The following is a 26,105-nucleotide window of genomic DNA, read 5'->3' as shown; positions in this document are numbered from 1 at the left end:
TGAATGTGCTGTTTGGTCACCATCAAAAAGAGGTGCTGCAACATGAGATGATGCAATTGCCAGTGAAATATTTTTTGTGGCTGTATGGTTCCCAAAATAAGTGAAATGAGAAAACTTTTGTCTGTGCCTGTGGGTGCATCTAGAAAATACAATCCCATGCTTTGGCTTGTAACTTCATGCATAATTGTCTTACTATGCACTGTTCTGGAACCAGTTTAGGAAGATTTTTACCCAATTCATCAATATCAAAGTATATTTCTTGTTGCAAATTATGACTGAGAAAACTGCAGATATGTTTGGCTTAGCCCTTGCCAACCATACCATTGATTTGTTAGTGATTGCCAAACATATGTCCTCAATCGAAACCAATGCATTATTACACATGTTTAATGTACATTGAATGTCTGGATTTTATTTGTAGGATGTGAACGATATAGGATATCTTTAGTAATGTAGTCTCTGAATTTTTTTTTCTGAAGATCTTTTGGCTTGGATGGGAAACACGATGTCAAAATGATTGAAAATAATGTGCGTATTTTCTATGGTTGGGCAGTATTCAATCAGTTGGTGAAATGCCTAATGTGCATAGTTCTCCAGAAGATTCAAACTGTGGCCAGGTTCACAATAATTAGAGCATACTTGATCATTTACTGTTTTCAGTTCTTGGAAGGATGTCGGTCAAAATACTTTGATTAACAATAATCTCAAGTAAGAGAATTCTGTACTAATTAGTTGAATAATGTGCAGAAGATCTGAACATTGGTGAAGATACAGTGAAACTTGTTTGCTGATGTATTCAATGTGTTGTATGTTAGCACTTCACAGTAAAGTAGCATAAGCAAACATATCATACCCGCACAATGAGAAAATAAATAAATAAAATAAAATGCAGTAAACATTTTTGGCGGTGATGACAATGCTCTTGCACTTTCATTTTCCGTTGCGAAGTGCACATGCTATCCGTTTCCAAGGTGTGCTAATAAATGAACAACTGTAGGATGTCACTGATGGACTGAAAAAAAAATATATATATATAAAATAAAAAATAAAAATAAATAAAAAATGTGCCATACTGCTTTGTTGCTACTGATGTAGCATTCCAGGTAATATACTAAATTTCACTGACAGATGCTGATGCGTTTCTCACTCCATAAACTGACATACCACTTCTTTTGTTTGCAAATTTACTTGATCAATTTGCAATGCTCAACTGTGCCTTGTATGCTTTCGGGAGCACAGCCCAACAATTAGCTTCAACGCCACTGTTTTGTGCTTCCAAATTGATGGATTTGATGCCATCTTCAGATGATTGTCGATGATAGAGTGGATATCTGTCATTACAAATAATAGGCTTGGCAAATCACTCTCTGTGTTATTATTTTGTCCATTCCCTATCAAACATGCATGGTGAATTATTGTTGAGTAAGCCACATGGACCTTGAATCATGTTTTTGGTGACAACGGCAAATAAGCCTGGATCAGTGTCGACATCTGCCAAGATGACTGTCAGTTTGATGTGATATGACTTTTTCAATCAACCAAATCAAAATGTGTGCATGTGGCAATCCTCTCCTTTGCCATCCAATGGAATGTATCCACCAGTGGGTATCCCCAAAATTTGTTGCTTGACAATGAAAACCATTAAATATTTTAATTTTTGTTTGAGCACCATGTGCGGGAATACCATGATAATCCAATGACGGTTTAACAGTTAATAAGGTTCTTTTATTTTGTTCCATGTAGGATTGCACATGAATGTCATTCAAAAAAATTAGACAGTCATACGTACGAACATATTTCATTCCATCTTGAGTGTATTAACACATGTGCTCTGGCTCTATAAAGGTGGATATGGTATAACCTTCCCCCCTCCCCCCGCCCCCCTTCCCACTCAGTGAGATTCACATTGCTATCGCTAACAACTGTATCATATAAATTAATGTACTCTTTGGAACACAACTTTGTTTGATTTAATTGAATCTAGAGGAGTCATTTGGTTTTGATTCTCACATACTCATTGAGAATGTACTAATGAATCAACTGTCGACATTTTAAAAAATGATTTGCAGCTTTTTCACTAACTATCAATCGATATGAATAGTAAGTCATGGAACCAACATTCTTACTCATTTCCTCATCTGTCTGCGGATTTTTCCAATTTGATACTGTAATGATATCCTCCTCCTCCTTGCCAAAATAAAAATGGATATTGCAATGATCAGTTTCTGAGAGTCACTGAGCATCTATATTTCTGCAACAGATAATTATATCATACAAATTAAATTTTTCACCAATTATAGTGACTGACGCTTCATCAATTGTTTGTCTATTGTACTTACAAAAGGGAGGATTTTTCAAAGAAGAATATTGTATCTCTCTTTTCTATTTTAGACTCTGAAAATAAGAAACTGGTAGAACGGTTGATCAAATGGATGTTGTAGACATAAAATAGAAGTGAGCTTCTGTTATCAGTGGTGCTATTATAAAGAAACAAAAAAATAATGAAAAATTACAGAAGCTGGATAAAATTATGGAAACACAAAAAATACAACATATTAACATTTCAGTGCAGGAAAACCTTTGGCATGCAAAACAGCTTCCACTCATCTCAGAATGGAAAATTATAGGTCCTGTACAGTTTTCAAGAGAATTTTACACCATCCTTCTATCATCATAGTGAAAAGTTCATGCAACGGTGATGGAGGTGGCTAATGATCATGCATCCTTCTTTTGAAAGTCACATCCCTTTTTCAAAAGTAGACAATAAAGGTTAGATGATACTGAAATCTGGTGACTGTGGTGACCAGGAGAGATCTGAGACAGTTAGTCCTCACACAAAACCACTCTTGGGCAATGTGGGGTGTGTGAACAGGGGACCTGTCATCTTCGAACACACTATCACAACCGTGGAGAAAATATTGTACCATGGGATGGAGCTGCTCCAACAGAATGGTCCCATAACCCATGGAAGTAATACAGCCTGCAACGCAACCATGAGACACATGGAATACCACGCTATATCTGCTGAAATTATCAATGAGGCCGCGCCATTTTTCAATCTAGGCATATAAACTTAGCCAGAAGTTAGAAACTGTGTGCAACAAGACTAATTCAACAAAATGACTTTCTTTCATAGTTACAAAGTCCAGGTTTTATGGCTTTGACACAATGCTCTCCTGTTACAGGCAGTTGCATCACTGCCTAGTGATTTTGGAATTCCAGCTCGCCTGGCAATTTCCTTCTTATGGAGCTCCCTTTGTGTTGTTTTGATGCTGACCATGTCCTTGAGTGCAATATTCAGTTCTGCAGGGACTTTTGCAATTGGTACTGGTTAGTTTTTGTCATAATCATCTTCAATGACTTTGGCTACCTTGATTGCAGAAGTGCTCACACGAGCATCAACAATTTGCTCCATGTTGAGATTCCATTCGCTCTGATAGAATGCACTCACTACTACACAGAACTCTCTTCCGACCACGACTGACAGTTGGAATGTATTGACAGGGTGCATATGTGGACAAGCGGGGGAAAAAATCCTGGGTTTGTCCCAGATTCCCCAGTTAAAAAGACACTTTTCCCCCAGGTGAAAATACACTTTTTCCATTTTATGTGACAGTACCGTATTTACTCGAATCTAAGCCGCACTCAAATCTAAGCCGCACCTAAAAAATGAGATTAGGAAACAAAAAAGTTTCCCGAATCTAAGCTGCACCTGAAATTTGAGATTTGAAATTCAAGGGGAGAGAAAAGTTTTAGGCCGCACCTCCAAATCGAAACAAAGTTGGTCCATTGTAATGTGAGACACAATTTAGGTCGAATGAATGACGATACAGCTACAGTAGTTTGGTTTGAGTCGTAAGCTTAGCAGTTAAGCTTTACCAGGTAGCCATTGCTATGCGTCAGGCGCTCCGTCCATATTTATATGGGTACCCTTCCTTTTTCATGTGCATCGTCTGGTTTGAATTGATTGCTTATTTTGCTTTGATCTGATAAGTGCCGTTTTCTTTGTTATAGGTGTTTACGTCACTCTAAGCTGAAAATGTATTCTGATAGTGCGTGTTTACGGCCTGTCGCCGCACACGGCATGGCTTGCTTTTATGCGTTCTACCGCTGCTTTTTAAAAAAAGAGAGAGAGAGAGAGAGAGAGAGAGAGAGAGAGAGAGAGAGAGAGAGAGAGAGAGAAAAAAGAGGAATCGTCTCATTAGCGAAACAATGGCAAGAGACTGCTATTTGTTGTTATTTACACTGCTGCTTTCTTTGATAATGATCAACAAGAACCAAATAATAGACTGCGTAGGATAGAACATGTTCTGAGCGAGAGTTAGGCGAAAATTTTTCTCCATTTCCAAATCTTTGCGGCCGCTTCTTTAGTACATCAAATTCTGCACATAATTAGAGTCATCTTAGATTTAAAAATCTAGTCAGTTGCCGTGCTTCATTTCTGACTGTATCACAATTAGGCACAAGAATAATACGAATATAAACATGACACAATACGTATATTCTTCCGCGTTTGCTGTTGTGCCACTCTAGTTTCGTAGTTTATTAGGCAGACAGGATTTGAATGAGATAGCAGCAAACATGAAAGAATACATGGCAAAATGTTTATATTCGCATTATTCTTATGGTGAAGAGAATACTACATGTGATTCACATTTCACCAGGTTCCTATTAGCAACCATCTCTTCTCACAGGCAGGAAAAAATGCAGAACGTAGAGTTGGCCACACTGACAAACATCCCAAACAGTCTTGCCACTCGGATTTTCGTAGTATATTGAAATTCTGCTACATTCGAAGATGAACAATATGGAATTTGTATTTACTTCGTTGGATAATGTATGAAAATGCAGTGGTCAAAACTCGTCTTCCACCTTTTTTAAAAATTTATTTACTGACGCAGAGGTTTTGGCGCCAGTATTTATCTTTGTGCCTACAAAGCATGCCTGTGTAGCGCTACATATATTCGACAGCAGAAGTTAGTTGTGGCGGCACCTACCAACATTTTTCAGAACTTCCGCTTGCTTTGCACTCTATTCTAAGCCGCAGGCAGTTTTTTGGATTACAAAAACCGGAAAAAAAGTGCGGCTTAGATTCGAGTAAATATGGTATATGTTCTCCATAACTGGGAAACTTCTCAATCCTTAGAATGGTAAAGGTTTTATACACCGGCGCAAAATATCCTGAAACTTCGGAAAAAGAAAGCCAGCATAAAAAAAGACATGTTTTGAGAAAATGTTTGATGTTCAGTAACATGTACACTGAATGTTTCATGTTAAAGTATAAATACGACATCCTCTAAATACAGCAAGTTAGTTTCCGAAGCACTGAAATCAAGATAGCAATGTGTTTTTGTCAGCCAATCACAGCTCATGTCACGTGATGGCCCCAGCCAATGACAGCTGATATTCAGAGCATAGGCCATATAATGTAGTCTGCCTATAGCAACATCACTGTTAAGCGGAGCGAACACACAAATAGGAAAGATTACTGGCTTACATTAACAGACACAGAGTGCAGCTACAAGCTAAACTTTGACATATAATATCAATATTTTTTTCATGTGTTATCCTTTAACGTACATTAAGCTCATATATGCCAGTAAAATTTTAAATAGTGGCATAAATATGTGGTCTTATGGGTCTGAAACTTTGCCAAGTGGCTGTTCCTCCAAGTGTTTAAGTTTTCAATGAGAGTCAAATGGTCTGATCAAAAGGACTTTGTTGCTATGAAGTATTGCGTAGTCTTCGTCGTTTGACACATTTTGCTCTCGGCAGACGTGCATTTGCAAACACTGTTTTGTTGTTGTAAATGGAGCATTTTCTTTGCAATTTAAGTTTTATTTGAAGTCTTTCTCCCATTTATGTTTTATTGCTGCATATTACTCTGCAGTAGCAGACTGAAGTAAAATTTTTTGCTGGATTATCAGTTCGTACTAGCCAAAATTACAAAAATTTAACTGAAAACTGAAAGAATGAAAACTTCCCAGAATGCTGAAAATTTCTCAGGTTTTCCCAGTTTTCTTCCAGATAAAAAAATTCCAAGGATTTTCCCAGATTTCTAGGGGCATATACACCCTGACTGAGAACACTGCACAGATGCCATTACATTCCCACAAGAGCAGCTTCCACCCTCACTCTCCACTCTGTCTTCCTCTATAGTTACCATATACAGCTCCCACTAGTAGCATGGAAGTTATTCCCTGATGGTTTAACCCATGTCCTATCATCTTGTCACTTCTTCTTGTTCATTTCTTTGCCGATTCTGCGGAGAACCACCTCCTTCCTTATCTTACCAGGCCACCTAATTTTCAACGTTCTTCTGTAGCTCCATATCTCAAATGGTTCGATTCTCTTCTGTTCCCTTTTCCATTGTCCACGATTTCCTACCATACAATGTTGTGCTGCATATGTACATTTTCAAAAAATTCTTGCACAAATCAAGGCCTAGGTTTGATTCCAATACACTTCTCTGGACCAGGAATGTCTTTCTGCCTGTACTAGTCTGCTTTTTATGTCCTTGTTACATGTGCTAGTCTGCTTTTAAAGTCTTCCTTGCTTCATCCATCATGGGTTATTTTGCTTCAAAGGTAACAGAATTCCTAACTTCTTCTACCAATTCTGATGTTAAAGTTAGTTGCTATTCTCATTTCTGCTATTTCTCATTACTTTTGTCTTCCTGGTTTACTCTTAATTGATATTCTGTACTCATTAGACTATTCATTCCACTCAACAGATCTCTTAATAATTCTTCACTCTCAGTGAAGATAGCAATGTCATCAGTGGATCTTATCATTGATACCCTTTCACCTTGAATTTTAATCCCACTTTTGGACCTTTCTTTTATTTCCATCATTGCTGCTTTGATGTACTGATTGAACAGTAGGGGTGAGAGACTGCATCCCTGTCTCATACCCTTTTTCAATTCAAGCACTTCATTCTTGGTCTTCCAATCTTATTGCTCCCTCTTGTTTCTGGTACATACTATACATTACCCTATCTTTCCCTGTCACTTACTCCTAATTTTTTCCCCCCCTTCCAAAATTCTGAACATCTTGCGCCATTTTACATTGTTGAACGCTTTTCTAGGTCAACGTATTCAATGAACCTGTCTCTATTTTCCTTCAGTCCTTTTTCCATTATCAAGCGCAACATCAGGATTGCCTCTTGCACCTTTCCTAAAGCAAAACTGATAGTCATCTAACAGATTCTCAATTTTCTTTTCCATTCTTCCATATATTATCTTTGTCAGTAGCTTGTATGCATAAGCTGTTATGCTAATTGTGCGATACTTCTCACACTCACCAGCCCTTGCTATCTGGATGAAATTTTTCCGAAAGTCTGATGGTCATAGTCTCACAGATTCTACGCAGCAATGTGAATAGTCATTTCATTATCACTTTCTCCAATAATTTTAGAAATTCAGGTGGAATCCTCTTTTCTTTATTTAATATCAAGTCTTCCACAGCCTTGTTACATTCTCACTAATACTGTATCCCCTGTGTCTTCCACATTAACTTCAATTTCTTCTGCTATCATGTCACTGGACAAGTCCTCCCCCTTATAGAGGCCTTCAGTATACTCTTTTGACCTATATGCTCTTTCCTCTATGTTTATCAGTGAATTGCCATAGCACTCTTAATATTACCATCCTTACTCTTCTGTGGAAGCAAACAGCAGCAGATATTTATCTTCAATCATTTAAAAGGAAAAAAACAAAGTAGACATTGAAGGAGACAATGCCTGATAAGTTTCAAATCAGAAGTGGTTAAGAAGGCCAAAGACGGAAAGGAGTTAATACGAGGAAGAGATCTTGATCAGCAGTGCACGACAATCAAATTCAAAGAGCATTTTTTTAAAGGTAACTTGTAATAATAATAGTAATAGTAATAATTAATAATAATAATAATAATAATAATAATATAATAATAAACTTGCACCTCCATCATCTCATCTTGGCTGGGAGTTCCCATGGGGTAGTCATTTGTTGCTGGTCTTTGGTGGAAGCCAAAATTTGGAGCTAAATGATGATTGTGCCTGGGGCTGAAAGGCTGTCTAAGTGATGGAGCAGGAAATGCAGACTTCCTGGGTGATCTGGCTTTCACAATGCGTGGTGGCTTGTACATCTCTTCTAGTACTGAAGGTGCCACGTAAGTGAATCCCTGTTCACAACAAAATTATAAATTACAAATTGTATCTACAACATTAGCACTCATGATAATTTACTGGGAAATCAAAAGGAGACAAAAGAGCCCAGAAATTTCAGGAATACCTAGGATTGGCAAGAAGCTGTGTGTGTGTGTGTGTGTGTGTGTGTGTGTGTGTGTGTGTGTGTGTGTGTGTGTGTGTGTGTGTGAGGGGGGGGGGAGGGGTATACGGAGAGGAACAGAGGGAGATGGACAGATGAACAGGGTGGTGATGTCCAACAATAATTTCCAAATATTTTAGTTAAGTGTAGACAAGTAATAAATATTTTCACTATTTATTTACTCTGTTTTCACAATATGCTTCACACAATAAAGATTAATTTCTAGAGAATTGACCTATGAATTAATAATCTGGAACAGTATACTGTTACTTTCAGTTACAGAAAGCATTATAGCTAAAAATAATTTGCTGCAAAGGCTACATTTGTAAACATCTTGATTCTATGAAAAAAGTCTGGAAACTACGTCTATTACAACTAAGAGCGATAAAAACAAAGGGGTTCTGTTTCCAATAAAAGTAGCTAAATGTAGTGAATACAGAATCTTTAGATTACAATATGGTTAGGCACATAGAAAATTTAGTTTTTCCAATGACAGAAAATTAACAAGAAAGAGCATGTAATGAACCTTTTTTAATTTATTTCTCCTTTTTTTGTGAGTTAGGGCCTTCTAGGGGCCAAGTCCAATTCCCCTTTTTATTAAACACTACTATGTGCCAATTTCATTTCCTACCCCCCATGGAAATCTATTTTTGAAACATATCTTTTAATTGCTTCTTCTCCTATATTGTTTCTTTTCCTCTTGAAACCAAATAAACTTTAAGATCATGTTGCTTAGTCTATTATCGTTCATTCTGCGAAGAACTGGAATCTCCACTTTCACACAGTTTCTGATAAATTTTATTGTTAACCTGTAATTTCAAAATATTTGAAAAGTTTTTACAATGTCTAACATTTTATTTATAATTGTTCTTTCTAATAACCCATTTTTCAACTTTTATTTCAAGCTAAGCATTCGCTGAAATGTGTGTTCCAGTTTCACAACTGTGGTTTAAAGTTTACCTTCAAAGGTTTTTAGATAAGTACTTTTTGCCATAATGTTCTTAACCATACCACAAAATCCTTCAGTCTTGTGTATGCCTCCATTTACAACACAGCAAGCTGAGAATTATGCCAATTTTCTCTTAGAAACAAAAACAAAAAATGAACTGTGTTTGCGTAGTGTACAGTGTCCATACACTAGACACCGCTGCTTTGTGTGTCTACAACTCTATTTTGTGAACATCTCTATGACAACGTCTCTTCATAACTCTTTAGATGGCTATTGCTTCACCTAAAGCCATCTGTGCTTCACTGTTGAAAGCTGACGAAGTGCTGCCAGGTGTCAAGGATTTCTTTAAGTTGACTCAAGTGTAGGAGTGTCTTAACAGTATAGAATAAAATGACATAGTTTTGTAGGTGCTTCCAGTGGCACACTTGGATACTGAACTGTAAATTGCACAGGGAACAGATTTAGTATTAATTGGGATCAGATTTCGTAGTAAAGACGTAATAAATATAAATATCATGCACAATGCAACAATTTTTCATGCATCTCAGTGTTTATGACGTCACATCTCCTGATATTTCTCTGTCATACATTGATATAACTTTGTAGGTATATTCAGTGGCATATATGGATACAATCTGCAATATTTGTTGTGAATAGAGTTAGTAGCATAGAAATAATAAATTAAAATGTTACGCATAAAGTGGCGGTCTTTCACACATTTCACTGTTTATGTCATCATAGCTTCTGAACTACATGGTTCTTACACCCCACAGCAATTGTTACTCGACAGTAAGGGTTATACGTACCACATCTGTTTGAAATCGGTCCAGTGGTTTAGGAGATAAAAAAAACACATGCATGTTAGCGTGTACGTGCACACGCACATACACACTTTTATAATATGTATGGATTTTATCATCATTATCTTGAATTGTTGCTTCCAAATAATGGAGTATCTGCACATTTTTTGCTGGAAAATCGTTTGTTCTTGAAACTTAATGACTAATTTTTGTAATCCTCTTTTTACTTCTCAACGAAGATAATCAAAGAGTGCTCATGCGAGTTGATCTTAAGTTATTTATGTAATCAATCTCTTAACAGTGGAACATTTCTAGACTGGCTAAAATATCTTTACAAGAATGGGGATAAGGAGATACCATCACACTATAGACTAATTTCACTTTTGCCAGCGTTCTGAAAAATATTTGAAAACGTTGTGTTCAAGCGTCTCCTTGAGCATCTGACTACAATTAATATATTGTCTGAGTGACAGTTTGAGTTTCTTAAGGAAGCTATTTACACTTACAGTGATAATGTACTTAATTCATTAGATAATAAATTATTGGCTACTGGCATTTTCTGTGACCTGTCAAAAGCCTTTGACTGGGTGAACCACAGCATTCTCTTATGTAAATCAGAATATTATGGTGTCACCAGCAATGCTGCGAAATGGTTTGAATCCTATCCAACTAACAGAAAAAAAAAGGGTGTCATTTCGAAATACCTATGCAGTAAGCAGTCAATCTCCATCTGATTGGGAATTAATTACATGTGGTGTACCTCAAGGTTCCATCTTAGGTCCCCTGCTTTTTCTTGTGTACATTAATGACCTCTCGTCTGTTACACTGTCAGATGCTAAGTTTGTTTTGTTTGCACGTGATACAAACATTTCAATAAGTAGTAAGTTATGTAAAGATTTAGAAATAGCTGCTAGTCAAATTGTCAATGACATTAGTAAATGATTTAAAGCTAATTCACTGTCATTAAACTTTGGAAAGACCCATTACATGCAGTTCAGAACCTGTAAGAGATTTCCTTCCAGCATGTGTATAAAATATGAAGACATGCAGATCAGAGGGGTTGACAGTGTTAAATTTCTGGTATTACAACTTGATAACAAATTGGGAGTGGTATACCACATAACTGCTTAAGTGCCTACACAAGTCCGTATTTGCAGTGAGAATGATGTCAGATGTAAGGGGGGGGGGGGGGGGGGCAGGAGGAAAAAACCTTAAGCCTTGCATACTTTGCTTGCAAATGCTAGGCAGTTTATTGAAACTGTTTTTATCCCACCTCGCCAGAGTTTGTGCAACTATTTTGTGTTAATTACATTTTTATTACAAATATATATTTTCCTTAACAAGAAGTTAAAAAGGAGATTGGAGTAACTTACCCATAAATTTTACATTTGAGTGTGTCTGTAAGGACTTCACAAATTAAGTTTCCCAATCTAAATTCATCTCCATTTTCAAATATTTACAGTTTGTCTATAAGCAGGATCAAAAGGATTTTCAAAAATCAGAAGTTACAACTATGTCTCTGAAGTTCATTAGTCTGTAATGAATTATGGGCATCAGGTTGAAAATATGTTTAGAGTGGGTTCTTCATCCATTGACTCCAGTGTAGATTGTATCTTATATTCAGTAATATTATTGAGAATAGCTTATAAGCAATTGGCAAACAAACCACACTTCTGTAAGTGTCAACATCTTTCTTATACCCTTCTAGTGAAATAGAATATTAAGCCCCTGTTCTCTCCTTTAATATTTTCTGTTTTTAAAATTTCTTCCATGATTATTTATAGATCAATGATTTTACTTCAGACAACTGTAGAAGCTGAGGTGTTATGCAGTCTTTGCTACTGACTTTGTAATTTTCTAAAAGATTTTGTTACTTTCCTAACTGCGTCAACTGCACATAGTGAATCAGCTTTTGAGTTTCTGTGAATCTTTAGGTACTGTAATTTATGGTTAGGATCTGGACACTTCAGAAGATGCTTGAAGTGTTTTGCCAATATTTTACAGTTTTCTGTACTGTTAAAGCCAATTATACCATTTACAGCTCTAAAACCAATACTCAGGGCATGACAGCCTTTTAAGTTGTTCTTGAGCAGAAATTTGTCTATGTTTTATGTAATTACCCTATAATTCCAGGACTGCATTGTTTCAAAATATCTTTCAACATTCCTTATTAGTCTTATTGTTTCTTTTCTTTACAAAAAGAATAGACTGCTTCTTACCATATATGACTCGAGTCCTCATTGTTCCCATCAATCTAGTGTCCCACATTATTCCTGTCAGTACTATATATGGTGGATAGCAATCTGTCCTTTTCATAATATTGTCGTTACTCCACTATGGATTTTTCAGTATTTGTTTCTTTTCTTTGTAGTTTAATAGCTTAGAGTGTTCATTCTTTTGACAGCATTTCCATGTTTTTCATTTTTCATTATTTCCCCCCCCCCCCCACCCTCCCCCTACACACACACACACACACACACACACACACACACACACACACACACACACACACACGTATGTTTCCACAATATCTTCTTTTTAGTTGTATCTGATACAACATATATTTTGATGCATTGTTAATTTGTCTTGACGAATGTCCCCAGACAGCATATCAAGGTATTTTAATTAAACGTCATTTATTTTTTCGTTTCTTTTCAGTTTTTTGAGGTGGAAGTTAACATTTAATTCTTTGAAGGATAATGACTGGAGTCTAATCCCCTACTTCTCATTTAAAAACTAATAATTAAATAAATAAAAAAATTTAAGTTAGGTGGCAAAAAACTTGAAAATAGTGTTTATGTTTTATATTCAGGAGGAGGAGGGGGAGGTGACTTTATTGTTATATAGGTTCGAAGAATCCAAATAACTAAATTACGTCAAAGTAAACAAGAACAAAAGTTAAAATCGTGTAGCAATATGTGTAAGACCAGGTAACAGTAAAATGTTCTCACAACTCTTTTAGCAAAGGTTAATTTGGTACGAAAATCAACCAGTAACCCGCCTGTGCACATACTACACATCTGAACGTCGATGTTGAGCTTGCCAAGTTCAACATACTGTTGAACACTTGTGGATATGGTAAACATGTCTCACCATGGTACATGTGATGGCAGCATGCACCAGCAGCAGTATTTGGCTTGCAAATCACCCAGTTTGTTTACAAAACAGACAGATGTAAAATTCCTGTCAGCTCTATTAAAACGTACATTTCCTCCCTTGTCTATATGTTAGGTTCTGTCAGTAGTATACATAAACAGTACCTTCAATCTACATCTACAACTACATGGATACTCTGCAAACCACATTTAAATCCCTGGCAGAGGGTTCATCAAACCACCTTCACAATAATTCTCCGTTTTTCCCATGCACTTTACGAGATTGGAAAAATAAACACCAATATCTTTCTGTGCGAGCTCTAATTTCCCTTATTTTATAATGATAATCATTTCTCCCTATGTAGGTCACTTCCGTGAGAAGATTCCGCTGCCACCCTAAATCCTGTATCATTTCAATGACACTCTCCCGCCCCTATTTTGCGACAATACAAAATGTGCTGCCCTTCTCTGAACTTTCCCGATGTACTCCATCAGTCCTGTCTGTTAAGGATCCCACACTGCACAGCAGTATTCTAAAAGTGGACGGACAAGCATAGTATAGGCAGTCTCTTTAGTACATCTGTTACATTTTCTAAGTGTCCTGCCAATAAATCACAGTCTTTGGTTAGACTTCCCCTTCCAATTTAAGTTGTTTGTAATTGTAATTCCAAGGTATTTAGTTGAATTTACAGCTTTTAGGTGCATCTAATTTATTGTGTAACCAAAATTTAATGGATGCACTCACATGGATGACCTCACACATTTTGTTATTTAGGGTCAATTGCCAGTTTTTGCACCATACAGATGTCTCTTCTAAATCGTTTTGCAAAGATGGCTTCACTAGCTGATAAGTGACAGCACCATCTGCAAACAACCTAAGACAGTCTTTCACATTGTCTTCTAAATTGTTTATAGATAAGGAATGCCAACAGCCTTGCGGCAGTGGTGACACCAATTCCCCCGGCAGATAACCAAAGTTGAGTCCTGTCAGTATGGGCTAGCACTTGGATGGGTGACCATCCGGTCTGCCAAGTGCTGTCAGCAAGCTGGGTGCACTCAGTGAGGCAAACTGAGGAGCTACTTAATTGAAAAGTAGCGGCTGCAGTCTCATAAACTGAGTTAAGGCCAGGAGAGCAGTGTGCTGACCACGTGTCCCAGCATATGTGCATCCAGTGACGCCTGTGGGCTGAGGATGACACAGCGGTCAGTCGGTACTGTTGAGCCTTCCAAGGCCTGTTCAGGCAGAGTATAAATAAGTAACAGCAAAGAGCCTATATCACTACCTTGTGGAACGCCAGAAATCAGTCCTGTTTTACTCGATGGCTTTCTGTCAGTTACTACGAACTGTGACCTCTCTGACAGGAAATTGCAAATCCAGTCACATAACAGAGACAATATTCCATAACCACGCAATTTCACTACAAGCCGCTTGTATGGTCCAGTGTCAAAAGACTTCTGGAAATCTAGAAATATGGAATCAACTTGAAATCCCTTGTCAACAGCATTCAACACTTCATGTGAGTAATGCGCTAGTTTGTGTTTCACAAGAAAGATGTTTCCTAATTTGTGTTGATGTGTGTGTCAATAGGCCATTCTCCTTAAGGTAATTCATGATGTTCGACTACAATATATGCTCCAAAATCCTGCTGATTATCACTATTACTGATATGGGCCTGTAGTGTAGTGGACTACGACTACTACTACTACTACTACTATTACTACTACTACTACTACTACTACTATCTTTCTTGAATACTGGTGCAAACTGTGCAACATTCGTCTTTGAGTACAGATCTTTCGACAAGCAAATGGTTGTGTATGATTGTTAAGTATGGAGCTACTTTAACAGCATACTCTGAAAGGAGCCTAACTGGCATACAGTCTCGAACAGAAGACTTTCTTTTGTTAAGAGATTTAAGTCACTTCACTAGTCTGAGGATATCTATTTCTACATTACTCATGTTTGCAGCTGTTTTTGATTCGAATTCTGGAATATTTACTTCAGCTTCTGTGGCGAAAGAATTTCAGAAGGCTGTGTTTAGTAACTCTGTTTTAGCAGCACTGTTGGCAAAAGTATTTCCATTGCAATTGTGCAAGGAAGGCATTGATTGTGTTTTGCCACTAGCAAACTTCATGTACGACCAGAATCTCTTTGGATTTTCTACCAGGCCTCGAGACAAAGTTTCATTGTGGAAACTATTATAAGCATCTCGCACTGAAGTCTGCACTAAATTTTGAGCTTCTATAAAAGATTGCCAATCTTGGAGGGTTTGCTTCTGTTTAAATTTGGCAGTTTTTTTTTCTTTTGTTGTTTCTGCAACAGTGGTCTGACCCATTTTGTCTACCAAGGAGGATCAGATCCGTCATTTGTTAATTTATTGGGTGTAAATCTCTCAAACGCTGCTGATACTATTTCTTTGAATTCAAGTCACATCTGGTCTACACTTACATTGTTAATTTGAAAGAGTGGAGATTGTCTCTCAGGAAGATGTCAAGTGAATTTTTATCTGCTTTTTTAAATAGGTATACTTTTTGTTAATTTTTGGAGGATTTGGGGGTTACAATATTCAATCTCGCTACGACAATCCTGTGTTCACTGATCCCTGTATCTGTTTTGACAGGTGTTATTAGCTCAGGATTATTTATTGCTAAGAGGTCAAGTGTGTTTTCACAATCATTTACTATACGCATGGCATGAACTAACTGCTTGAAATAATTTTCAGTGAACGCATTTATCACAATTTCGGATGATTTTTTATGCGAACCTCTAGATTTAAATGTATTTTTTCGCCAACATATTGAGGGTAAATTAAAGTTACTACCAACTACAGCTGTATGAGTCAGGTATGTGTTTGAAATGAAACTCAACCTTTGTTTGAACCTTTCAGCAATTGTATCATCTGAATTGGGAAGTCGGTGAAAGGATTCAATTATTATTTTATCCCGATTGCCAAGAATGATCTCTGCCCACACTAACTCACAGGAACTATCTACTTCAATTTCGCGACAAGGTAAACTACTTATAACAGCAACAAACACTACATCGCCAATGTGTTTAGCCTATCCTTTCAGAACACCATTAGGTTCTTCCCAAAAATTTAAGCTGAACTGATCTCTGGCTTTAGCCAGCTTTCAGTGCCTACAATGATTTGAGCATCAGTGCTTTCTATTAGTGCTTGGAGCTCTGGTACTTTTCCCAACAGCTACGACAATTTACAACTGTTATACCTATTGGTTCCTGTATCTACATTCTTCCTGTGTTCGGCCTGCACCCTCCAAGACTGAAGCCCTTTTAGTGTTTTTCCACGACCCTCTAACATGAAAAACTGCCCAGTCCATGACACACAGCCCCTGCTACCCATGTATCCCCCACCTGCATGTAGTGGACTCCTGACCTATTCAGCAGAACCCGAAACCCAACCATCCTATGGTGCAACTTGAGGAATCTGCAGCCTAGGTTGCAGAACTGTCTGAGCTTCTGATTCAGACCCTCCACTCGGCTCTACCAGACGTCTGCAAGCAGCCCTGTCGATTATGCTGCAAATAGTGAATTATGCTTTTATCTCACAAGCAAGATTAGCAGCCTTTACAACTTGTTAGCCAGTTAAATCGAGAGAGAATCTCTTCCGATCTTAAGTGACACACGTCATTGGTATCGATGTGAGCCACAGAGTGCACCTTGACATTCTTCCTCCTCCTTTGGCAGCCGTGTCCATAAGGGGACCCATAATGGGCCAAACATTGGAGCTCCCAACTACCAATAAGCCCACCTTGTGTACGATTGACTGGATCTTGCAGCCAGAGAGGTTTCCTCTGAAACAGAACAGATGACTGCATCTGGCTGAGCAACAGTGTCAGCCACAGACAGCACATAGAACCTGTTTGTCAGACAAATTGGGGAGGCCTTACATGCAGCCCCCTGGGAAGTCTTTTGCTGCTTGCCACACCCCGAGGCAAACCCCAACTCGACCACAAGTGAGGGGTTGACCTCAGTGTAAGCAGTAACTGGTCTAGCCACCAGTGAGGACCTATTGGAGGACTCTGATGTCTGTTGGATCCCCATGGCCGACCCACAACCATGGTGCCCATCCGCTGCAGCTTCAAGCTCAGCTGTGTAACCGAAGCAATCACAGCCTGGAGCTGAGAGCAATGTGTCACCAACTTGGCTTGCATCCACACACAACAGTCCCAGTCCCTACCCATACTGAAGACCATGGAAAACCACATTACTCAGATAAACGGACTATTGACAGTGCTGCGGAACTCTACTGCAGGCCCTGATGAAAACACAAGAGCTGCATACAATAAATTACATTAATAGGCAGAGATTCCACACTAAATAAATCTGCCCCAGATTAGGAACTTGTAATATGTCATCCAATATAAATGAAAACGGGAGAACTGCATCTATTAGATATTAAATTAACACGCAAAACCTCAAGAAACTAAACTATTAAAGCACACAGATGAAATTATATGATTTGCTCCTGATCAGGCACTTGTAAAGGTTACAAATGAACATGTTTTAAGGCAAAAAGGAAGGTTCTATAAAGAGTCAGTAAGGACACCAGTTTATGAAATATCTCTTAGAAGTGGTGCCACACAAATTTGCAATAGTCTTTCATATAAGATAAAAATTATTTCAGCTCAGTGTTTAGTACAACCCTAAGGTCATTCTCATTAAACCGCTGTTTCTATTCAGTAGCAGAATCTTTAGTGCGTGTGAAATACAAGACTAAACGAGAAAGTGCAAAATATCTCACTGTAAGCAGTGCAAGCTAGAGAGAGAGAGAGAGAGAGAGAGAGAGAGAGAGAGAGAGAGAGAGAGAGAGAGAGAGGACGTTGTGAAACACAAGCCTGCAACACGTAACACATCACTGTCCGTGTATTCATTATGCTACACACAATTTCCATAAGATGCAGCCTCATCTTTTATACTGCCTTCATTTATGAGGTGGAATCCAAAATTTTTGGCACTGGTGCTGCAATCTGGAAAGTAGGAGTAGTAGATCTTTGCACCGCTAGGTGGCGAGAGCTGCGTATCTGGTGAGTCAGTGTGCGGAAAGGCATTCAGCTGGGAGGACATGTTGCGTGTCCGCAGTGATTTCCGTAATACTCTGTTTGGGGTGTGGCGATTTTACGATGAATCCTTGAATGGAACAGCGCGTGTGATCAAATTCTGTGCGAATCTCAGGAAAAGTGCTATGGAGACCCTTGCAATGATTCAACAAGTGTTTCGGGGACAGAGCACGAGTCATACACGTGAGTTCGAGTAGTATGCTCGGTTCAGGGCTGTCCATACAGGTGTCGAAGATGATGTTCACACCGGAAGGCCCATTAGCCGCACAACGCCAAACACTGTTGCCAAACTTCAACAATTTGTTCGTGCGGATCGACGTCGAACCCTTCAAGAACTTGTGGATTAAGTGAGTATTGGTTATGGGTCATGTCAACGAATGTTGACTGATTAACTGGGCATGCATTGTGTCACCACAAAATTTCTGGCAAGGATCTTGACTGCTGATCAGAAGGTACAGCATGTTTAAGTGTGCATGGACCTTCATCAGACCACATCTGATGATCCAACCTTCTTGTCACAGGTTATCACCGGTGACAAGAGCTGGATTTACGGTTATGACACAGAGACAAAGTAACAATCATTTCAGTGGAAGAGCCCGGCTCTCCAAGACCCAAAAAGCGAGACAGGAGAAGAGCAAAGTGAAGAGCATGATAATCATTTTCTTTATATCAAGGGAATTGTGCACAAAGAATTCGTCCCACCCAACCAAACAGCGAATTCTGCGTACTACTGTGACATTTTGCGACGGCTCCTTGAAAACGTGCGTCGACAACGGCCCGAACTTTGGCGTCGAGGGAACTGGCTGCTGCATCATCACAATGCACCCTGTCACACGTCCTTGCTCACCAGGACCTTTTTGGCAAAAAAACACCCACCGTACTCGCCAGATTTGGCACCTTGTGACTTCACGCTATTCCCAAAACTGAAACTCAAGTTGCAAAGCTGTCGGTTCAACACTCTAGAGAGGATTCAAGAAGTACTGCTGGCAGCGATAAACACCCTCAAAGAACAGGACTTCCAGAAAACGTTTGACCAGTGGCAGAAGTGCTGGGACCGGTGTGTACGTGTGGATGGCAACTACTTCGAGGGTGATGGTGACCATCAGCCCAAAGGTAAGATTTTCAACAGATGGCAGCACCAGTCCTGAAAATTTTGGATAGCAACTTGTAGTTTACACAACAAATTGTACTAATAAATGATAGGTTTTCAAAAGATCAATTTTCTGGTGCTTTGAAACAGCATATATTCAGAGCATGTAAGTAGTGACGTAAAAGCTGCCCAGTATGGGCTTCAACTGAAATCCAATATGGCGTTTCCAGACACTGTATGGAAAAAAGATCGCTTGTATGTGATGCAAGTAGCAATGCTCTGCATGTTCGGAAAGACTCCCCAATGTGCTTTTTCGATGCTATGATGTCAGAAATTCAGCATGCTCAACATTGACATACAAATGCAAGATCTGTGTTCCGATGGCTTTAGCGTCGGAATACAAAATAGGAGGAATTCATAATAATGTCTACATGTGCTGAATTGTGTTCATCACAGCAAATTAATACTAATGAATTTTGAAATGTCTCAGTACGTTAGCCCTCAGGGCCAGCTTTTTCGACTAAATAAATTCAAATTATGGATAGTTGGCACATACTCTTGTTAAAAGGCATTTATTTTTAGAGTTTTTCCATATTTTATTACATTTTATAACTAAAATTAACAGAAAGGTGGCACTGAGTTAACTGGACAAAGCAGTAGACTTGTTTTATAATTTAATGAAGAAAATGACAGCTCATTTCTCATTGTGAATGCATGTTATGGTCAAATTAGGGCACCTTCAAATCTAAAATAAGAGCAGGATGGTAGCCACCACTAGACTAAGCAGTCATGTGTTGTTAAAAACTGAGAAATCATAAATACGGCTGAGTTTATGTGTGTTTTGAAAATCTGCAGCATCAAAAGGAAGTGACAGTTAACCCTCTTCTCTGCCTAATCCAGCCGAAACTGTTTATTATAATAAAATGTGTGTGATCTGGGCTATGATTTGTTCATAAAACTAAAATTAATATTTTCCCACACACATGCACGCACACATGCATGCAAACTTTCAGAAAGAATACACGCATCAAACCACAAAAAGATGTTAAATGGTGTTACCTGGAATACAAGGTTAGCACTCTCACTCAGAGTGGATTCGTCTGGTGAGTCAATTGGTGTCTGCTTCGTAAATTTTGTATCGAATTGGGATACATCATCTTCACTACTCTGTAAAAAATTTACAATAATTTCAATTAAAACAGCATCGATTGTTTCAAGGTTAAAAGATATGTCTCAAGTGGATCACTACAGTATTATGTCATAATTTAGGTTAGAGGCACATTGTGATACAATAATATTAATTTTAGAGGTCTGCAAAGAAAAATTCAGTTCAAAACTAGGTTAAAGAGTTTAGCTGAATTGGTTGGTCTTATGATCTGCTTCAAAAAATCTGAGATTATAGCATGGCAGAAACAAAGATGTACAAAACAAGAGTAGTAAATTAAGTGAGAAAATCAGCAGAGAGTGAAAAAAGATCTCTACCAGGAATTGGAAAAATTGCAGCTGAAACACAATGAGTTAGAAAAGAAAATTTGTCACAGGTACAGTGATTCCAACCTTTCTGAGAGTATTAACCCTGAGAGACAGCATATAGAAACCAATACCCCAAACAAAGTTTGGTAACTAACTAACTAACTAACATTTAGATTGGGGAAAAAAATGTTTGAATTCATATTTTGGGCAATATATTTCATTAATGCTGTACAATAAAACATGTTTCTGTAGGTGGTATATTGCATCAAGAAATAATGAAGCTCAGTGAGATGGTTGGTATTGCTTATTTATAGCAATCTTTTATTCGGTTTGGTCTCAGTTAATGCCTCATAAATTGTGTTCAAAATTTCAATCAGTTCCTTGCTTTTGTTTTCATTGCCACTATAACTGCAAATCCACTTAACACCTATAGGTCATAGTAAATGGAATCAGTTTTCTTAAGGGTTCCCTGATAAAAATGGATAGTCTTCACCAATCTTTCTCTGAAACCTTGCTAGTTCTGTTTAAGAGAAATCTGCTCATGCGTTGTCTTCACATAGTGCAAGTGATTCTGTGTTGGCTTGAATTTTGCTGTCTCAAAATATTCCTTCAATCACTGCAACTGTTTTTAAGCATGGGCATTTAATTGTCGATTCTCCCCTTCATGAAAATAATTACCAGTGCAATTTACTACTGATTATCAGTGACAACTTATTTCACATGGGAAGAAGTACTTTTCAGTGTTCGTGTCCAGCATCACAATCAATTCTGAGAACATTGAATTGTCTTGAACTTTGGCACTGTGTTTGTAAAGCTCCATCTGCAAGGGAAACTGCCAACTTTATCTTGTGCTGTCAAAATAGTCACTGCATTTCCTTGCAACATATTCATTTCTACAGAGAAATCCACAAAGTATGCCACTTGGGAAACAAATATACATTGCCCATTATTTTGGCATATATGTCTCTCTCTTTTTCCATCTTCACACTTTGCAGAAACAAAACAATTTCTTACCTAAGCTTCAGCAGTCCATGCAACACCTTGCCATATGACAGCAATTGTACTACTGTGTGGAACAATGAGCACATCAAATTTCGTTGTAACCTTTTTGTGCACCTCTTTGAGCTGTGTTTGTCACAATACCTTGGAAATTGTTTTACAATCTGCACTACCTGATTCAGAAAATTTATAAGCTGCTTGTAGTAGTCTTCAGTGATTCTGAGAACAAGTATTCTCTTTTCAGATCATCATCTTATGTATAGAACATGGGCAAGCAGCTTGGAACAAGATGATGTGTCCGTCAATTCAGCAAAAAGAAATGAACTGGTCTTTATATTGTCGAACACTGTGTCAAAAATATCCAAACTCCTGGCCTTGATGTGACTTCTGATTGTGTTGTTAGAAAGAGGTAGCTACTTTTTCCTAAAACTAGCTTCATCACATCTAGTAAGCAATGCTTGATGAGATCCTCTAGTGTTGTATGAAGTTCCTTGGTTTCAGTGATTCAAGGAGGATTCAGTATGAAGCTTTAAAGTGTGATTTCTAGTGACTGGAAAAAAGGCTGATAAATCTGTGTGTGAACTTTTCAATTCAGCTTCATTGCAGTTGAACAATGCAGTGCCTTTCAGTGAACTCTGCACGATTTCTTTTGAAGTGGTCTTTTGATTTGCTGGGTTTCACACACTCTGTTGTTAGCACTTTACTTCATGGGACACACTGGAGCTTTTTGCTAGATTTATCAATTACCATGGTAAAACTCTGTTACAGAAGAGCTTCTTTCTAAGCTCTTTTTTCTCTCTTGGCATGGCTTCTGAAAGAAGGAAAAATTGTCTAAAATACAGATACTTAAGAACAAGATGCACATTATAACGTGTTTTTTGCAAAAAAGTATTGTGAAAATGTAATATTATCATTCAAAAAGTAATGCAACTGATGTTTACAATATGTTTGGGGTTAAGCCTTTTTGCAACTTAATTAATGCAATTTATATTTTGGCATTCATGTTTCATCTCAATTTATAATTTAAACATTCAGTAGCTTGAAGTATATACATATTTACATGCAATTCAAATGAGTCTGTGACATTGTTTCAAATTCACGGCACTGCATCTTGAATCTGGAGCTTGCAGGACATCACTTCACTAGCATTTAGAAGCCCACCTACAACTTATTCTCAGGCTCAACGACGTGGAACGTTGCCTTTGCAGACTTGAGCCAGCAACAAGTGAATATTGCAATGCACTGCTAATTCACAGTGCAGCGTGACAAATCACAACATTGCCCATATTTCATAAACAGCGTTCTGTTCACAGATGATTGCCTGGGTTCACATTGTGTTAAATATGGAGTGGCATCGCAAAGAAACTGAACAACTTACTGAGCTTTATACAGAAATGCGGGAACTGTGGGACCCTATGGACAATAGTTACCATATAAAAACAAAAACAGAATAGTGACTGGTAATTGGCTGCAAGTGATGTTGGCTGTGAAACCGATACAGCTAGGAGCAATATGCAAACATTGATTACTATCTCTGATCTACTTTGGATATCCTCAACATGTGCATTTATCGAAACTAGACATATTCATCGCAGGGGATTTACCTGTGATCTTGTTTATGTAAATGTGTCTAATTTTTACAGTCTGCAGATTGCTGACTTATTACACATCACCAGTTTCAGGAAACGTTGCCCGTCTTCATATCATATGTTATCATTACAGAGTAACTTGTCATACAGGAACTACCAGTTCACTGTCGTATACTGTATATGACAATACACTGACAGTTCCTTTAAGACAGGTTACTTGGTAACTACAACATATGATCTGAAGACGGGTGACATTGCCCGAAACCAGTAATCTGGAAATTACAAGCAACAATTTGCACACACAAAAATTACAGTTTTGAATCACCAATTGCCAAAATATCTTTGTGAGACGCTGGAGTTGTTTGTACCGATTATTTACAGTCCAACTATAACAGCAGCTGTTCAAGGTGTTAGCGATATTTGATAGAAAAGTTTTGGCAAGTTCATTCTTTCAAGGTAACTTGCAACTGTTTGAGGACAACTGCATTTAAAAAAAAAGAGCCAATCCAAAAACTGTGGCTTTTATTTTTTTATGCAAAATGTAAAACACTTGCTGAAAAACTATTTGAGCAAGAATTGCAGCTTAGTTTTATTTACATGAAGACATTTTCTTCAGCAGCACAGCACATTACTCAGCTTTCAGATTTCTGCTTTCCTTGGACAAAACCTAGATGTAACAATTCTTTGTGTGGCAGTGTGAAAAAGTCTGCAACAAAGAGTCCACAACAAAGTTGTCTTTCGAGGCATAACCAGGTGTTAAATTTGTTCATGTCACAGAGCTGATAGAAGCATCAAACCATTGATGTGTGCAGAGAAGCACAGGTCTGACATCACATTATTGCACAGCTGTTCGGCAATGCCGAGCTATTTCAAGTGTGCTTAGATACTAGTTCCTCCATGCTGATGTCAAGGTAGCTTTGACGTAAGTGGGTCGTGCAGAAAGGTATGGGCCAAGGCCAATGACCCAGTTGTCATAATCGGACTGCAAACGTGCAAATGCCACCCCTATCTCTATCCCCAAAGGCTTGCTTGGTGATGGCATGTGTAGTCAATCAATACAGAGGAGGTTGTGAAGTCTGATCACACAGTCCACTGACCATCACACAGTCCAGTGGCTACCTTTGACAAACTCTGGCAATGGCTGGATTCTGTCCTGGCACTCCTCTGCTGGTTCTAAGTCCCATTTAACTTCTTCCCTTCATGTTCCTCCCTTCCATGAAGAAAATTCACCTTCGAATTTTACCAATATATAGATACTAGTTTATTTACACTCCTCCTGTCCACCTCCATTCGCATCTCACTTTGTCTTTCACATTATTTACTTTCTATGTCCAACGTCACAAGCACTCAAGTCTACACAGAGGTCTTTGTTCATGGTGCTCTTTGTCCCTCATCACATTGTTTCTGGGAACCAGGTTTTAAATTTTAAGACATTTCCAGGGGCAGATGTGGACTCTGACCACAATCTATTGGTTATGAACTGTAGATTAAAACTGAAGAAACTGCAAAAAGGTGGGAATTTAAGGAGATGCGACTGGATAAACTGACTAAACCAGAGGTTGTACAGAGTTTGAGCGAGAGCATAAGGGAACAATTGACAGGAATGGAGGAAAGAAATACAGTAGAAGAAGAATGGGTAGCTTTCAGAAATGAGATAGTGAACGCAGTAGACAATCAAGTAGGTAAAAAGATGAGGGCTAGTACAAATCCTTGGGTAACAGAAGAGAAGCTGAATTTAACTGATGAAAGGAGAAAATACAAAAATGCAGTAAGTGAAGCAGGCAAAAAGGAACACAAACGTCTCAAAAATGAGATCGACAGGAAGTGCAAAATGGCTAAGCAGGGATGGCTAGAGGACAAATGTAAGGATGTAGAGGCTTATCTCACAAGGGGTAAGACAGATACTGCCTAGAGGGAAATTAAAGAGACCTTTGGAGAAAAGAGAACCACTTGCATGAATATCAAGAGCTCAGATGGAAACCCAGTTCTAAGCAAAGAAGGGAAAGCAGAAAGCTGGAAGGAGTATATAGAGTGTCTACACAAGGGCGATGTACTTGAGGGCAATATTATGAAAATGGAAGAGGATGTAGATGAAGATTAAATGGGAGATATGATACTGCGTGAAGAGTTTGACAGAGCACTGAAAGACCTGAGTCGAAACAAGGCCCCAGGAGTAGACAACATTCCATTAGAACTATTGACAGCCTTGGGAGAGCCAGTCCTGACAAAACTCTATCATCTGGTGAGCAAGAGGTATGAGACAGGTGAAATTCCCTCAGACTTCAAGAAGGATATAATAATTCCAATCCCAAAGAAAGCAGGTGTTGACAGATGTGAAAGTTACCGAACTATCAGTTTAATAAGTCACAGCTGCAAAATACTAACGCAAATTCTTTACAGACAAATGGAAAACCTGGTAGAAGTCAACCTCGGGGAAGATCAGTTTGGATTCTGTAGAAATGTTGGAAGACGTGAGGCAATACTGACCTTACGACTTATCTTAGAAGAAAGATTAAGGAAAGGCAAACCTACTTTTCTAGCATTTGTAGACTTACAGATAGCTTTTGACAATGTTGACTGGAATACTCTCTTTCAAATACTGAAGGTGGCAGGGATAAAATACAGGGAGCGAAAGGCTATTTACAATTTGTACAGAAACCAGATGGCAGTTATAAGAGTCAGGGGCATGAAAGGGAAGCAGCGGTTGGGAAGGAGCGAGACAGGGT

At 38.3% G+C, this 26,105-nt stretch overlaps 1 protein-coding gene across 1 annotated transcript in view; it reads right to left on the bottom strand.

Annotated features, from left to right (window-relative positions):
• LOC124790817 (ribosomal protein S6 kinase beta-1) overlaps positions 1–26,105 on the bottom strand; it is a 170,592-nt gene that overhangs the window by 7,194 nt on the left and 137,293 nt on the right. The window contains exons 10-11 of the mRNA XM_047257812.1: positions 20,378–20,485; positions 7,938–8,159 (exon numbers count right to left, since the gene is read on the bottom strand). Coding sequence (XP_047113768.1) covers positions 7,938–8,159; positions 20,378–20,485 — 330 coding nt within the window. The remainder of the gene's footprint in view (positions 1–7,937; positions 8,160–20,377; positions 20,486–26,105) is intronic.

Source organism: Schistocerca piceifrons, chromosome 1 (assembly GCF_021461385.2).
Source record: "Schistocerca piceifrons isolate TAMUIC-IGC-003096 chromosome 1, iqSchPice1.1, whole genome shotgun sequence".
Taxonomy (NCBI): Eukaryota; Metazoa; Arthropoda; class Insecta; order Orthoptera; family Acrididae; genus Schistocerca; species Schistocerca piceifrons.
The sequence above is the reverse complement of the archived record's forward strand: the minus strand, read 5'-3'. Positions and strand labels throughout refer to the sequence as shown.